This window comes from Rissa tridactyla, chromosome 1 (assembly GCF_028500815.1).
Source record: "Rissa tridactyla isolate bRisTri1 chromosome 1, bRisTri1.patW.cur.20221130, whole genome shotgun sequence".
Taxonomy (NCBI): Eukaryota; Metazoa; Chordata; class Aves; order Charadriiformes; family Laridae; genus Rissa; species Rissa tridactyla.
The window spans coordinates 76,126,565-76,143,819 of record NC_071466.1 but is presented as its reverse complement, the minus strand read 5'-3'; the positions used below and the strand labels follow the sequence as shown (position 1 = coordinate 76,143,819).

General features: G+C 40.5%; 1 protein-coding gene across 5 annotated transcripts in view; it reads left to right on the top strand.

Moving 5' to 3' along the window:
* Nucleotides 1-10,892, top strand: part of HERC2 (HECT and RLD domain containing E3 ubiquitin protein ligase 2) — a 116,718-nt gene extending 105,826 nt beyond the window's left edge. For all 5 annotated transcript variants that reach the window (XM_054188733.1, XM_054188735.1, XM_054188734.1 and 2 more), the window contains 7 exons: nucleotides 4,713-4,854; nucleotides 5,666-5,860; nucleotides 5,960-6,072; nucleotides 6,987-7,177; nucleotides 8,437-8,542; nucleotides 9,085-9,297; nucleotides 9,890-10,892. In XM_054188733.1, coding sequence (XP_054044708.1) covers nucleotides 4,713-4,854; nucleotides 5,666-5,860; nucleotides 5,960-6,072; nucleotides 6,987-7,177; nucleotides 8,437-8,542; nucleotides 9,085-9,297; nucleotides 9,890-10,162 — 1,233 coding nt within the window. In that variant the 3' untranslated portion in view covers nucleotides 10,163-10,892. The remainder of the gene's footprint in view (nucleotides 1-4,712; nucleotides 4,855-5,665; nucleotides 5,861-5,959; nucleotides 6,073-6,986; nucleotides 7,178-8,436; nucleotides 8,543-9,084; nucleotides 9,298-9,889) is intronic.
* The last annotated feature ends 6,363 nt before the right edge of the window (nucleotides 10,893-17,255 follow it).

Here is a 17,255-nt window from a genome sequence, read left to right as displayed (position 1 = left end):
TTACACAGTACCAATTATGGGTCACGATTTTTTGAGTTAGCTTTTGCAAAGAATGAAAATGCAGATTCTTAAACTGTTTAGTCCTTTATAATATTTAATTGAATATTCAAAGTGGCTTTACATAGTCTCAGACAGCTAATTTGTCAATGTTAAGAATTTTAATCTTATTTGCTGTTGTGAGTTTAACTGTAGCTGGGCTTTAAGATTCCTTTGCTTTCAGAAGACTCTTCTTACAGTTTATGTATTTATATGGTGCAGTCGATTCACTTAATCTTCCTTTGTATAAAATGAACAGATGAGTTGTTAATTTAAAGTTGTTTTGCAGATGCTGACTTGTTTTTTAAAATATTTCCTCATCTGCCTTGTTGCTCAGTGGTTTCTTTGGAAGTACCAGAACTGGACATAACAGCTATAAATTGCGGTGCGAAAGCAAACCAAACACCGCTCCTTTGTCCTGAGATCAAGTTTTACATGGACCAGATTCCTTTAGAGTAGATGACATTCACCTTACATACTACTTGGGCCCTGGATCTTTCCTGTGATAGTAGGACATGGTAGTTTTATGTAGTTTTCTTGCTCAAGGTATGTGAAATACAGTGCTGATGACTGTACTGCAACTTGCCCAAGTGCCAGCCTGGTATTTCTGTGGCATAAAACTGAGGGTGGACATTTTATGCTTTAAGGTGTAGCATGAGGGCAAGCTTGAATGCACAGAGGCAGTTTGAGACACTGTTGGGGGACTGTGTAAGGCAGAAGAAACCAACCTTGATGCAGTTTTATCCATACTACTTTTTGGGAATAGTCATTAAGTGAAATGTTCCAAAACAGCATCTGGGCCTTGTTCTGGAAAGGTGTAATAGAAGACTGAGACAGAAAGTGAACTAGCAGTTATATGTCTAGACAGGGCTCCAGTGCTCAAGTTTACTTACTGAGCCTCTCACCAGCAGATCAGATTTACCTAGTATTTAAGTACCGTTGTAGCTCATGTGGTTTCAAATGGACAGTGTGCTATGACCTATAGGCAGACACGTTCATAATGCTATTAAATCATATCTTGCCTTTGGATGACAGAGATTATCACAGCAGTTGAAAGGAATTTCCTCCTTTTAAAAGGGAAACAAATTTCATTTATTAAGGAGAATGTCTACTTTCAGGAGTGTAATATTGCAAAGGGTCTCCTGGTTCAGTGTTCTGTACGGTCATGGGAAGAATGTCACGTTTATGGATATATGAAATACCACTTTAAGAATAGCTTCTTCCTTCTCACTAGGCCTCCTTATCAAATGTGGATTACAGAAATCTCACTAGCATGATGATTAAAAATTATCTGATCTTAAAGTAGGCACAGCATACCAATGAATGAATGATTTGTTCCTTTGTGAGTGTTATACTTCAGTTTAAATACCATTCCTCCATCCCGGTTATTGTCTTCTCCCTTATCGAATGTGCTTTTAAAGAACACCCATTTCATTTTCCTTTCATTTACAGTCTTCGTTTTCCTACACTGATCAGGCTAAGCTTTTCTTGTCTGCTTGTGTAGAACGGTCTTTCTCTACCCCTCATCATCTTATACTGTATTTTTTTTCTGTAGCATTTCAGTTTGAGCATAGATAACTGAAACCTCAAGGTACAGGTGAGACTGTGTCTGTGCTCTTGTAACTATCACACTGGTACTTCTCTACCTCTTCTGGAGACTGATTTCATGACATATCCTTGAATTGTGTGTGTTTTCCTCATAGATAGATCTGTGTTCTATGTAAATAGTACATATTTTTCTTTTTTAGCTTATTCTAGCTAATAAGCTGTCATCTTTTTGTAAACTTATTTATTAATCTCTGAGTGCATGGCTTTACGTACTGCACTTCTCCTGAGTTCTGGTGCGTTGGAGAGAGGCCTACAGGATGGCCAGTATTTCATTGGGTACTCTCACAGGCTGCTTGAGACACAAATGTAAAGTTTGGCTCTTCAGATTCAGAGAAAGAACTTAAATTTTGGTATTCATCACTTCAAAATTCTTTAACCAGATTACAAATTGATTTGAGTGCCTCTCCCCCTTTGTTGCAGTGGTTCTGCTCACAATAAGTGATACTCACTTAGGCAAGTTCTTGAACTTGATTCTTCCACGCTTCACTGTGTGCTGCTTTTGAACTGCTGCATTTCTCTCTAGTTCAAGAAAAGCTGGTTTTCCGCTGATAGCTGACAACTGCTGCTTGTAGACTGTTTTATGAAGATCCTTCTTGGGCTCTAATCAACATATTAACTTGTTTTATGCTAAAAAGTTGCCAGCAAGAAGGCCGGAACTGTATTTTAAAAACTTGAGATGCTGCATAATCTGTGTTTAATAAGGCAGGTATTCAGTGAGGGTTATATCTGACCCTATTCAACCTATTCAGTAAAACAGATTTCGCAGAATACTTATTATGTCTCTAAAGGGGATGATTTGGAAACATGAGCGAGATGCTGTGCTCTAGACCTCTACAATAAAAAGATAAAACACCTATGGTGGATTGTGGCCTAAACATATTTGTATGAATTTTTGCCATTTTTCAGTGAAGTGTTTTACTCTTTGCTAATAAACTAATAAATTTTAATACAGGCATCTGTCTTTGTCAGCAAGCAATATATTAAGGTACTGGCATAAATGCCAATAATCCTCCATGGTGTTCTTACATTGCTTTGTTAAGTCAAGTTGTAACCATTCTTGCATCTAAATGATCAGATTAAATGAAAATTCTGTGTTGCTAGTAAATAAATACTAATTTAAACATATAATAGCAAATGTACATGCCATGCTGTTCAGTTCAGGCAGGATTACTTGCCTTTTTATTGTCACTTGGTTAATTTGTATTTTAGGTCTGAGGTTTGAAAAAACTGAATTAACTACTGCTTTCACAGACCTTCTACTCATACTTTCCTCTTTTTAAGAGAAGACTTGGTGATTTCTCAACTTAAAACTTCTTGGGCATCCAAATTTCTTAGAAATCTATTGAATTAAAACCAGCTTATGTTGATACAGAACATCTTATATGTGAGGATGACTTGAGTGTGTCAGCCTTTCAATAAAACCTGAAAGAAATCTGATGGATGTTTTATTCAAAGTATCAGCAGTATGCAGCATCTGAACAATTGGATTTTGAGATGTACTGTACCTTGGAGTGGGACCAAATGAGATGAGTCTGGGTTATTTCTGAATGAAGTGTCTCATGGATATTGGTGAGCTACATGCACTGTAGAGTCCCTTTGCAGTCAGGGCAGGTTGAGAATGTAAACTGCAGAACACCGAGGCAGGGCCGGGGGGCAAATCTTGCATTTCTCCAGCCAACTGTTTGCTTTCTATTTCTTTCTTCTCTATACTGGTGAAATGCTTTTTGTATTCTTATCCACTTTGTGTGCATCTCTTGCAGCAAAATATGTGGGATTTTCCTTGCACGCCATTTGTTATGGATCTTCATCAAATCTTAAAATACTCTTCTTCTGTAGGTGCCTAAGAAACAAATTACTCTGTGTGTGTATACACATATGTATTTTGGTAGTGCTTACTCATTTCTAGAGGCTCCTAGTAAATATCACAGATGCATATTTAAATATTATCATTAATGAATATTAGAAAAACATGTATTCAGTTTTCTGGCCAACAACACAACCTCTGTATGAAAAACTTGCCCAGATTTGACAACTGAATATATGTGTAGACATAGGATGCATTAACTAAGTGGCCTGCAATCCAGCTTCTTCAGAAAAGAACCTGGGTGTGCTGGTGGACACCAAGTTGAACATGGGCCACCAATGTGCCCTTGCCATGAAGAAAGTTAATGAGTGTCCTGGGCTGCATTAGGAGGAGTGTTGCCAGCAGGTTGAGGGAGGTGATGCTTCCCCTCTACTCAGCACTGGTGAGGCCACATCTGGAATACTGGGTCCAGTTCTGCGCTCTTCAGTACAAGCAAGATGTGGACGTACTGGAGAGAGTCCAGTGAAGGACCATGAAGATGATTAAGGGACTAGAGCATCTCTTCTATGAGGAAAGGTTGAAAGAGCTGGGACTGTTTAGCCTGGAGAAGGCTCGGGGCATCTCATCATCTCATTAATGTATATTTTTGCATACCTGAAGGGAGGGTGCAAAGAAGAGGGACCCAGGCTCTGCTCAGTGGTGCCCAGTGTCAGGACCAGAGGCAGTGGGCACAAACTGAAACATCAGGAAACACTTTTTCCCTATGGGTGTAACTGAGCAGTGGCACAGGTTGCCCGGAGGTGTTGTGGAGTGTCTATCCTTGGAGATATTTGAAAGCCATTTGGACATGGTCCTGAGCAGCTGGCTTTAGGTGGCCCTGCTTGAGCAGGGGAGTGGGCCCAGTTGACCTCCAGACATCCTTTCTGACCTCAACTATCAGGTGATTCCGCAATAGTTCTGCGCTCCTAATAGCCTGAGATTTTAGGTGCTTTCATCCTCCTGGAGAGGATCGGGATATGTAATAGGAGTCTGTGATATCTGGGGATGGATATTAGATAGTACTGAAAAATAATGTAGTGCTGTAATTTGAAATTTTGTTCCCCCTCTGTATATGTCACATATACAACATACACTGTGGACCTCTGCAAATATCGCACTGAACACATTAGTATTTTACAAATGTTAATCTTATGATCTGATCTGCACAGAGTTGCCAGCGGAAATATATCCTTACAGTGATTTTTATAATGTGCTTACTCAATAGGTAAAACGTTCTAGGAGTAAAGGAGGACTGGCTGGGCCTGACGGTACAAAGTCAGTGTTTGGACAGATGTGTGCTAAGATGAGTTCCTTTAGCCCTGATAGCCTTCTGCTTCCTCATCGTGTTTGGAAAGTCAAGTTTGTTGGTAAGAGGATTCTCCACCCCCCTACCCCCCACCTATTTTGCACTTAACATTACTGTTTTCTTCAGATTCACTTTTTTGGAGGACCTGAAGGAAGGAAGGGAGATAGGAAAACAATGTAGGTGTGTAGGCAGAGGAAGGTGCTTAAAATGTTAGGAAGTAAAAAAGCCTTGTAAAGTTATTTTATTAAAACCCCCTCACAGTTAGTGGAAATGCGTCTGTAATTGTCCTCAAATTCTGGGGGCAGCTCTTTTGCTTACAACAAACGTTCTGCAAAACCTAAACCTGTTTTTCAGCTGTCTGAATTCGTAAATAATCCTGGCTAGCTGGTTTTACTGGGAGGGTTGTTTTTACAATTCACATACCACTTTGAGCTTTTTCATGAAAAATATTTTAGATTGAAGAGCTTGTATGTAAGATATATAAAGTATCTGCTGTATGTAAGATATATAAAATATATCTACTTTAAAATGTCACTTAGGAATCGCATTGCTTTGACTTTCTTTTCCTACCTTTATTCTGTTTTATTTTGATCAGTGCAAAACACAAAAATGTTAATTACACTCTGGCAAAATAGTATTTTTGACACTGTGATATGTTGTATGATCTTCTAAATAATACAATTTACAATGTACTGGAAATTTCCAAATATAGAGCAAAACATAAAGGGTTTTCATATGAACAGATGCAACAGCGTAGCTTTTGGTAAACTCTTGTTTAGTCAATGATCCCCATAGAAGGAAATACAGTTTATTTCAACAGTTCATTTATTTTTGAAAGAACATTTAATTTTGAGCCTTTTTTCTTCTCCAAGGTGAATCTGTGGATGATTGCGGTGGAGGTTATAGTGAATCAATAGCAGAAATGTGCGAGGAGCTTCAGAATGGGCTGACCCCTCTGTTAATTGTGACACCAAATGGAAGAGATGAATCTGGAGCAAACAGAGATTGTTTCCTGTTAAATCCTGCTGCCAAGTCACTCTTGCATATGAACATGTTTCGTTTTCTTGGTAATTTCTTAGCAACATTGTGACATGCTGCTTGCATTACATGACTAGAGTATTGGGAATCTAACAAAAAAAATTAAAATATTATTTTTAAACTTACAGGTGTACTTTTAGGCATTGCTATCCGGACTGGCAGCCCTCTGAGCCTTAACCTGGCTGAGCCAGTGTGGAAACAGCTTGCAGGAATGAACCTAACAATTGCCGATCTCAGTGAGGTAAGTAGGGAGTTTCTGAGTAGGATATAACTTACAGAAGACAAGCAGATTCTAGCATAAATTTTTCTTCAGCAGTTGGCTTCCCTGGTTTCTATATACTTGTATTTTGACTGGCCTGTTACATTTTGAGCCTGTATGTAAGGATGACTTGTACTCAATGCTAAAATGGCAAATCTAAATTGTTCAAAAGTATTTAAATAAGCTGTTCGATTTCTAGAGCATTCTCAAATCTTCTCATGGATTTGACTAGAAAAATATTTGTGGTTGAACTCCTACTTTCGAGTAGACTTTCCTGCAGCTGTTACTGTCTGTTGTGCCACGATGCAGTAACTGATGGGGTACATGCGCCTACACTGTTTTTGAAGTAAAATAAAATTAGTTCAAACTACCACTGAAAATAGTTTGTACCCATATACTGAATATCACAAACTTTTCCATTTCTGTTTACTGAGCTCAGTAAATGTGGAGTAAGAGTTAGGTCTTCCTCACAAAGAAGAGTTACTTCTCAAATACTGTCATGTAGAAATGTACTTACTTTACAGTAAGTAAGCATTGAGTCATTTACCTGTCAGTAAGGGGATTCCTTTTGTAGCAAAACCAGCATTGGACTTCGTAGACGTGATTATGTTTTTAAGCTTTAAATTGATTTTCTTATATAATACAGTTTATTGACAAATGCTCCCCAAAAGAATTGAAATCTAGAACACATGTGCCCTCCCACATCCCAGCATAATGACATTTTGTGTGAAATACTAAGGCATTCTGTGGCTTTGAAATTCAGATAGATGGGTTATGGTCAGACATTTGACAATGCTTTTGGTAGATGACACATGAGGCACTGTGTTTGGTATGCAAGAGACACTGTTATAGTGCTAGTAAACTTGACTTTAACTTAGGCTTGTTATTTTCTAAAGGTTGATAAAGATTTTATTCCTGGGCTTATGTACATTCGAGACAACGAAGCTACTTCAGAAGAGTTTGAAGCTATGAGTCTCCCATTCACTGTGCCTAATGCAAGTGGTCAAGATATTCAGTTGAGTTCCAAGTACACCCATATTACACTGGATAATAGAGCTGAATACGTGAGGCTGGCAATAAACTACAGGTTTGTTGGACAAGTCATTCAAATTATTGACATGAATAAGATTTTTCTTTTAAAAATATGTAAAAAATGTAAAACATCTAAGAAGCAACTGTTGGCATCTTGTTATGTGAAGCAGTGGGCTTAGTGCCTATTGAATTATGGAAATTTAGATAATTTGGATGAGAAACTTATTTATAGTTGTATTCTCGCCACGACAGTTAACTGTTTCAGAGAGTGCTTGAGCAAGACTGTATCGTCGCTATATACTTACTTATTAGTTTGTAGTTATAGTGTCTGCCAACAACTACTTGAATTACAGTCTTTGTTGTTGTTTTTTTTCCTCCTCTATTAATGGTTATGAATTAATACTTAAGCCTGTTTTTAACAGTAGAGGGGAATTTCATTTGGAATGGATAAATGATATGTTAATATAAAATCTTACATTCCTTTGAAGAAGTGATTTTGTTCTCCTGCCAGTTCTGTCTATCATCAAAGGACATGAGCAATTCTAAAGCATTTACAGTTAAAAGTCCTCCGGGAGAAACATTTAAATCTTTAGATTAGGTATCAATTTTTTTAATTATATGAAGCCCTTGAGAGAAAAACTAGCACCTGATTAGAATCCATGTGAAAAAGTGGATGCGTAAGACCAGGGTTGTCCTGACATCTTTCTTTGTTTTGGTGATGATGAGCCTGAGGATGGGACTTGTCAATGATGCAGATCTCTGCTCTGCAGAGCTCTGTAAAACATCTCAGAAATTATTTGACGGGGGGGAGGGGGGGAAGCAAAACACAAATCATGGGTGGCAGCAGAAGCATTAAAGTGTTAGACTTATCTATGTCTATCGTGAAATACAACAACTCCTGTCCTCAAACATCGTGTATTAGTTCAGACCCATTTTTCTTTTACCATAACGTCTGTTTAGTATTAGGAATGTTTGAGGGCAGAGTTTCAAAGCACAGCCGTTCTTTTCTCAAGAATTTTGTTGCTTCCAAATGGGATATTGGTTTGTTCTTACCACAACACACGAATGATACTGGAAATAAAATATCCTAAACACTGGGATGTACCTCTCCATACTGAGCTTGCTGTGCAATATGAATTGGTGTAGAAACTGGTCTAAGTCAAGTATCTTATGTGATAAATATTTATTAACGTTCCTTGGCACGTAGCTGGAGACTTGAGGGGAAAGGTTAAAGTTTCCTTGATATTATGATAATTACTAGAAATAATTGCTAGCAATGGCATTCACAGAAACTCTGAAAATATGTCTCTGCAGACTTCATGAATTCGACGAACAAGTTGCAGCAGTTCGTGAGGGGATGGCTCGTGTTGTTCCCGTTCCTCTACTTTCACTCTTTACAGGATATGAACTGGAAACTATGGTATCTATTTCTGCTTTGCTACCTCTGTCAGACTAACTTGGAGTGAGATTCTTCACTTATGTTTTACTAATCCAAAACCCGTCTTAAATACTATCTACAGTGATCACTCTGTGATTGCAAACATTTTGTCCAAGGAAAGACTAGAAAATGTTTTATTGCCTTCTTTGTATTAATAAGGCTGTTCTGATATAGCTGAGCAGTGATGTAATGAATTATTTCTGGAAGAAACAAACAAACAAACAAAACCAAAAAACCCTACAAAACAGGGACCTAGGAAGTGAATTGCAGATATTTGTCTGAAGTAAAATGTTTAATTCTTTGTGATTCAGGAATATGAAAGAAGGTTCATTATTGTCCCCTGATGGGTAGATGTATATTTAGTGTTATTGTGGTAGGAGTCGATGCACAGCACTATGAATATTTTAATGTTCCTTTTATCAGTGTAAAAGCTGATTAAATATTTTAAAGGAATGGAGGGAACAAAGCGCCTGTAATTGATTTAATCAGACTTTTGTAGCCTATCACTATACTTTATTTTTCAGGTATGTGGAAGCCCGGATATTCCACTTCACCTCCTGAAATCTGTAGCAACTTATAAAGGCATTGAACCAACTGCTTCTTTGATACAGTGGTTCTGGGAAGTGATGGAGTCCTTCTCCAATACAGAGCGATCTCTCTTCCTGCGTTTTGTGTGGGGCAGAACAAGGCTGCCCAGGACTATTGCAGACTTCAGAGGGAGGGACTTTGTTATTCAGGTAAGGTGTGTGGGATGGGGTATAGGGGTTTTATTTTAAAAAGCTGGTAGTGGACAAGTAGTAGCATGACATAACAAGAGAACAGGCTGATTTCATTAACCATTAACATTACATTGTAGATTTGACAGTGCAGCAGACCTGTCATGTTTTTCTCTCTTGACTTGGGCAAGTGGATATTCGTTTCATTTCCCAGCCGTTTGCTTTCTGGATTTTGATAGACTTCCACTGTCAGTCATCAACTGTTTTTGCCGGCATTTATTTAGCATTTCATTCAGCTCAGTAATCATTTCAGCTAAATTAAAAAAATCCCCAGTCTTTAATTCATATTTTGGTATTTGCTGAAGTAATATAATCTTTTTTAGATTGTTCCCAACTACATATTCATAATCAAAGCAGCTCATATATTTCTGTTTTTACTTATTTACTTACTGTAGGGAAAATGGATTTGGTCTTTTCATTGTTCTTTTAAGAAACTTCAGCATCACAATCGCAAATCTAACATGCTGTTAAAAAAACCCCTCAAGTATCATTTTGATATTTATTTGTGGTTTGGACGGTGAATCAAAAATATTACGCTTTTTGTTTTCAACAGGTATTGGACAAATACAATCCTCCAGACCACTTCCTTCCGGAGTCATACACTTGCTTCTTTCTCCTGAAGCTGCCCAGGTATTCCTGTAAGCAAGTACTAGAGGAAAAACTGAAGTATGCCATTCACTTCTGCAAGTCTATAGACACTGATGATTATGCCCGGATAGCGCTGACAGGAGAGCCAGCCGCTGATGACAGTAGTGATGATTCTGATAATGAAGATGCAGATTCTTTTGCTTCAGATTCTACACAGGACTACTTAACGGGACATTAAAAAAAAATAATATAAGGGATAGTTGTCACAAGCACTGAGGCAAAATGCCAAAATGACAATGAAGCCAAGGACAGTTTAGGTCTCACAATATAGAGTGTGTAGTCAGGGGGATGGTAATCTTCTGAACATGGGGAACGTGTGTTTGCTACTCACAGTAGGAGTTAAGGGTTACAGCTTAAACCATCAGCTTAGAATAAATGGCACAGTATATGGGCATTTAACATTTATTTTAAGGCTGAAAGTGGCCCCCCATAATGCTGCACTACATTTAGAACCTTTGTGTTTACTGAAGTGTTGTAAATGTTTATATAAATATGGTAGTGCAGCATCCAAAAGGCAGTGAAACCTTTAAATTGTGGGTGCAATAGGTTTTTTTTCATATTAAGTGTTGTGTTCTGTGCATCTTCTTGATTGTATATTGGAAATACTGTGCAACAACTGAATAGTATTATAAATATTTCAATTAACTTTACTAGAAGTTTGTTAAAAATTTTTGAACATGGAATTAACATTATTCCTTGAAATTCTTCTATAGATTATAAAAACGGCCAATAGTTTCACCTTCACCCCTGGTTTGTATATTTTAGCTTACGCATTATTTATCTCAAATTTGATACCTTTCTGTGAACAGCATCATAATTCCTATCATGGAAAGTGTACTGTATATACTTTGTGCCATGTAAATGCAAAAGTTATAATTTCCCTCCAAATAAAAGTTCTGCCACAGAAAGTAGTAGTATGTCGTTGTTTTTAATGGTAATGCAGCTGTTACATGGGATGAACGTTGCAACAGCCGTACTAAGAAATGTTTCTGCAGTTTACAGCTGTTGACCAGACGTTGCTGGTGCGGCTCCACCAATGTAGTAGGTGCATTGCTCTAGACAGAGCATGAGCAGTAGTAAACTCAGAGCAAGACTGCACAGGTCGTTAATGGTAGTGATTAGGTTTGCTTTGCTTATGCAGTTGTTCCTAATGCTGCTGTTATCAGTAATGGTAGATTTGTTCTCAGACACCCAGGGAAAAAAATTGCTTTTGAGGAAGTGTAAGTGACAGATGTCTTCCAAGTACCTGAATGTGAGTAGAAGAGTGTGACGATGCTTGTGTACCATGTTGCCTCTGAGAAAATTATAGTGTTTTACAAGGCTTGATCACGAGACATTGTGCATCCAGAGTAGCCTGTTTGAATAACTCATCCAAGTCAAATGATGTTTGGGCAGGTATTACGTGTTTACTACCTGGTGTATGCAGTGGTTTTTCCAAGTAGGAAAATAAGATTTAGTTGCGCCAAAGCACTAATATTTTACTTTAAAATCCAGCAGAAAGTGATGTCATACTGTTTCTTCACTAATTATTAGGTTAGCTATATGTGAATATTTAACATTTTACAATTAAGAGTTGATTCTTTTTTTTTTTAGTATGTGCATTTAACTTCTATTCCAGCTTTTGTAAATTTAAATATTAACTGTCGTCATGAAACAAGTTTCCCTGAGGCATACTTGGTATTTCAACATAGTGGTGAGACTCTCTATTTGTTGTTAAGATACCAGAGTTTTGAAATTCTTTAGCCTTACAGGCCTCTGTTTAGCGCTGAAGATCTCTTGCAGTAAATGCTCCTGTCCCGATCCTCTGTCTTGCTGGAGATTCCAGAAGTCAGGCCTGTGCGCTGTCCTCCCGATTTTTCTCTGCTGATGAAAAACACTTGTGTCTTTTTTGAGTCTTAAAAAAGATGCAAAACCCAAAAACCTTAAGCAACCTCTTTTATCTTTGCTGCTGAATTGAATTTCTCCTGAGATAAAGAGGGGGAGAATCTAGTACAAAAGTGCTCATGTGGTCGTCTGGTGTCCCTTGCCATGGTAACACCAGAGCCCCCGTAGGCATCCAGCTTGATCAAAGAGATTCTGAAGTCGGCTTTTCAGGAGATGTGATGGATGAGTCATGCCCAAATGCCAGAAGCCCAAGGACTGAGACCATTTCAAACCCCGTTTCAGGAGCCTATGAACGACTGTAACATGGAGAGGTTTTATAACTTGCTTAGGAAAGAAAAAAGAATGTAGAGAGTTTTTCTTCCAAGAAAAGCAAAAAAGGAAGTATCCTTTGTGTCAGGAAGCAGTTTACGTTGTTAATTAGTGAACTGCGTAAAAGAAGGTTTTTAAGCCTCCTTTGCTTTCCCATCCCAACAGAAGAATCTCAGATACCCTTTTACAGTGCAAAATGCTCGTTGCCTGTGGCCTGATCTACAGCATTTCTGAGTAGCCAGTTCTTGGAAAACCATTGTTTCAAGTAGTCAAAAAATGGGATTTGCTCTTAATTGGCTTTTAGATGCAAATTCCTAGTCTGAGAAGGAAAAGTACTCAACCTTGCAAATGAGGACTGTGTTGCTGGTGCTCCCTTTCACTTCTTCATTTCACTTCCCTGTAAAACCAAAGATGATGGTTTGATTTATTATAAAGCTTTACCATTATGAAATTGCATAAGACTGAGAGAAAAATCCCTTCCCATGTTCGAAATTACTCTTTGATGCCTGGGTAAATTCCTGATACCTCTAAAACCACGTAATGGCTGGTAAATAACCTGTGAATAAGGAGAGAAGGGCATTGAGCCCCACTGGGGAGTTTAGGGGACCTGTACCATTTATAATCATGGTATTTGTTCCTTAACGTTGTGTTAGTCAAAGACGTCGTCAGGCCAACGTATAGAGGTACGTGCCTCCCCTGCAAGTGTCTTTATCATCAGACTATGTTAAAAACTAAACGATGCAGCGCCCTTCTAGAAAAAAGGGAGGCAGTGGCTTCCAAAGATCTCATTGATAAAATATTTTCATTTTTTTAGGTTAAAGAAAATGTACAGATGCGTAGTTTCCTGTAGATGTTGCCTATCGCAGTTAATCCCCTGAATCTTATAGTTAAAAATTATGGTGTTAACGTGCCAACGTGGTTCTTTTACTCAACTGGGGTTCAAGGGTGTGAGGTGGGTGGAAAAGTTACTCAATTGTGGAGTCACATCCACAGTGAAAACCGCAGTGGAGCAGCACAAGTGTGGATGTGACACACAAACTGTTTGTGAACCGATGCTCCTGATACTTGGAACATGATTCTGCTGATTGGCCTGTTTGTCCCAAATGTGAATGTTGATGGCGTATCTGCAAGGCACCGTTCTTCAGCTTTGCGTTTAGTCATCTGATGGCCAGCGAGTAACACTGTGCAAAGATCCCACAGAAACACAGAGTGGAATTGTCTCGGCTGTTTCCTGACTGTGGTCATCCTGGATCAGCTCTGGCCAGCGAGTTTGGGTGTGGTGCGCTGCCATCACAGCTTGGACAAGGTTTCTGCAGAAACATTTTGAGAAGCTTGTTTGGAGGATCTGGAGTCACGCACATGATATAATACAAAATCCTCTATTGTGGTCTAAAGATCTCTTTTGCAAATGGGTCAGCGTTAAGTGAAAAGAAATTAAATTCTCATTGGGCAATTGCGTATAATCACTCCTGGTGGCAAGCCTTAATAGGGATGGCGTACAGCACTTCTAGAAAATAAAAGTCCAAGACAGGAGTACACTTTCTTATTTCACTGTGACAACTTCATCAGCGTGTGTGGGCAAAAAGTGCCAGTGCGGTTGGTTCCGTCTTGGTGGTCGGTTGAGCTTTGTTATCCTGTTCGGTGGCAACTCATAGGAAAAGCAAATGCAAGAAAGCGTAAAAACAAAATGCACGAAATTAGGATGATTGCAGCCATAGGAGCCTGCTCTGCCTTCTCGCTCTTTACAAAAAGTTTGACCTGTGGCCAAGACATGGTGGTTAATGCTTCTTCCCAAACCAGCGGTGACATTTCAAAGGTCCAAAAGGAGAAAAATTAAAGAATGACCAAATAGATGAAGCTGTGATTAGTTTTCCTGGAAGACAGACTTTTGAATTAATTCTTCTGTGTAAAGTATTTCACCACTATTTTGAAGAAAAGATGCTCTTTAACTTTAGATACTGATCTGTTTTGAGCAAGTTCTTTCTGTAGTTTCCGTCTGATAATTTTCCTAACGTTTGTTCTGATATGCTTGACATTTGTGGCATGAACATGTGACTTGTCAACCACAAATTATCAAACCATTCTAATGCTTTGACCTAGTAGTTAACAGATGAGGCAGGTTTGCTTTATTATGGCTTTTGATACTCCCTTCCTTTGTAACCTTCTTTTATAAGTAAACTAAGAAGATCTCTTAAAAGAGGTGGAGGTAAAACTGCAGGCAAAGTGTGAAGGTCCCTCCTAAACTGGAAAAGCTTTTTGAGTAAGAGTCTTGCACGTGTCCTTCCTTGTTCTGCTGCTTCTCAAGTTTTTCATCAGCTTCGTCACATTGACTTAGAAGCACCCCTAAAGATAAGCTAGAGAACAGGGACCGTGTCCAAAATGAAGCTGACGGGAGACGGGTTGTCTGACCTGAGCAATGCAAAAGTCAATGGAATATGAAGTGCTGTGCATAGAAGGAGGAAGAAATCAAATGTGTGAAACACTGGGGAGGCCAGGTGGGGTTTGGGCTGGCCCTAGTGCGTTGCTCTTCTTCCGTGCTCCTGCAGAGGACGGGGGATTGCTGGGGAGAACTGGTTGGGCAAAACCAGGAAGGAAATGGGATTTTTTTGTAGTGACAATCAGGTACCTTCCTTCTTGTGATCCCGGGGGCCGCTGCTTCCTCGCAGAGTCACTGACCAGGCTGCGGTCTGTGACACTGGTGTGACTGGAGTTTCCCCTGTTGGGCAGAGCCCAGCTGCCTTTGGAATTTTTCATTTTGGAGCAAAGACAGCCATTTCAGTTGCAGATGTGGATCTACTGTACAATAAGTCGCCAACACCAATAGGAGAGATTAGGTATTTAGGCTGGTAGAACCCAGGGAACAGTCACTGCAATAAAGTGACTTAATAACACGGACCTGTCGTATGATGGACTGTACTGTAAGTACTTAAAGCCCCCAACCATAGCTGAGGTTAGGCCCACATGAAAAGGATTTCTGCAACGTCTGACAGGCTTTGAGCTTTTTCCAAAGGTCTCCACCTGCAGGGGTAGTAGACAAAATTTTCTGTGTTGGGAGTGGGCTGTACTGGCAATTCACACGTGGGTACTGACTTTTCTAGGTACCATGATGTATGTCAATGAAGCTGTGGCCTGCAGCTTTCTGAAGAAGTCCAGAGTGTGTGTAATCCTTTACCTGTGCTCAGGGCCAAAAAAATGTAAGGATTTCTTGATTAGGCAATGCTGGCAGAGAAAAGGATGTGAGGACAACAGACCAAACAATTCAGCAATGACGAGTAGTTACAAAAGGGGCAAGTATACTTCCGGTAGAGTTTTATTGGCATCCAGACGCAGAAAGTCCGTTTTAACCTGATAATGAGTAAAGCTTTGGCTGGAGTACTCCTGGGTATTCCCTAAAACACAAGAATCCTCGCTGGAGAAAGTACAAAGGGAAGCGCATCTCTGGCAGTGTGAGAAAACAGAGAGGAAGGAGAGGTCAAAAAGAGTGGGAATGTCTAATGCAGATAAGCTGGATAAAAACACGGTGGTAAATCTTTCAATATGTAAAATATTGGGATAAAAGAGGAAATGCCAGTTGTCCACAGTTATACAAAGCAGGTTGAGAAAAAATAGTATCCTTACAGCAGAGGTGCCTGGCACCCCATCCTACCCCTCCTGCTTTCTAACCTTAGACATAGATAAGCGCTAGAATGCCCGATCTAGGCAGACCATGAATTTTGGTCAATATGAGTTTTTAAAACCTTGTGATCTCCATCTCTTGGTGATGATCTGGCAATGCTTGATCTACCTGCAGTCAGGCAGCTGCCCAACCCCGTTTCTTGAGTTCTCTCAGCTTCTTTGTTATTCCTGCAATGCTCGATTCACTATTAGCTTCTCCAGAAATGAATTTCTAGTAAGTAGAACAAACTTCTCCATGGTACCCTGTCACTCGTGTTCTAACCAAGCTGCCTGGAGACATCCAAACTTATTGTAGACAAGACCCTTGAAATTTTTATCCGTTGCTACAAGTGAAGACACTGAAGCTTTTCTGCTGCCCGCTTTTCCAGTGTGGACCTGCACTGGCTCACCAGGATCTTCTTTTTCTTCAGTAACAGCTTCCTTAACCAGATGCCAACTCCTCTTCATGTACAGCTCTCCCTGACCCCATCGGGGCTTGCTGATCCTTTAGGATGGAGACAGGCTGCCATTCTGAGCCGCGAGAGTCCTCTCGCGCCCTCCTGCAGCTCCAGCCAGGGCCGTGTGGCCGCTGGGGGAATGCCGCAGCGCTGGCTGAGCCTGGTGTGGTGGGACGAGCGGTCCCCTCCGCCCCAGGTGAGCCTAGCCCTCACAGCACCCCAGCGCAGCAGCGGTGCTTCTGGCCAATGGCCCGACAGTGTGACTGCTCCCAGCGAGGTCAGATGGAGGTGGGTGCCAGCGGCGCAGTTTAATGGAACCCCCTGGATACGCCCGTCGGCCCCGAGGGGAGAAAGTAAAACGGTGGAGCGATGAGGCGGTAAATGACAGTCCTTCAGGCAGCTCTGGGAGCAAAGGGTGAGTTCAGCCGTCGCGTGGGCATTTTGCTTTTTGAAGGACCACCCAGTCCGCAGTGAACTGCTAGTGGAAGCCACACGGAGGGGTTTCCCCTCCGCCTGCCCCTGCCCGGGCTGGGCTGCGGTGCTGCTCCCTCTGGGCAGGGCAGGGCAGGCCCGTAGGCCGGATGGATGAAATAACTCCCTCCTCATTCCCTGCCCGAAAGCTGTCGGTGGTTTTTCAATGGGATCGTTTCCTTTCTCGAGTTTATCAGGTGGCTCCACAACCAATTGCACCGGCCCAGTAAGGGGGGGACAGGAGAAAAAGCACTGCTAAGCCAGCCCTGCCCATGAGTCCTTCTTATCGTTCCCCTTTAGCAGGCCCAAGGCTGCAAATACCTGCCAAAATGCCCGCTCCCCTCCCAGAGGCAGGAGCTGTGTGCTGGCCACGGCCACTTCTTTTACGGCTGCAGGGAGGGAAGCCCTGCTGAGCTGTGAGCATGTTTCTTGTCGGCAAAGCACAGCCTCAGGGAGAGCCACCTCTTTGTCCGCTGGAGATTGGGATGTGTCGAG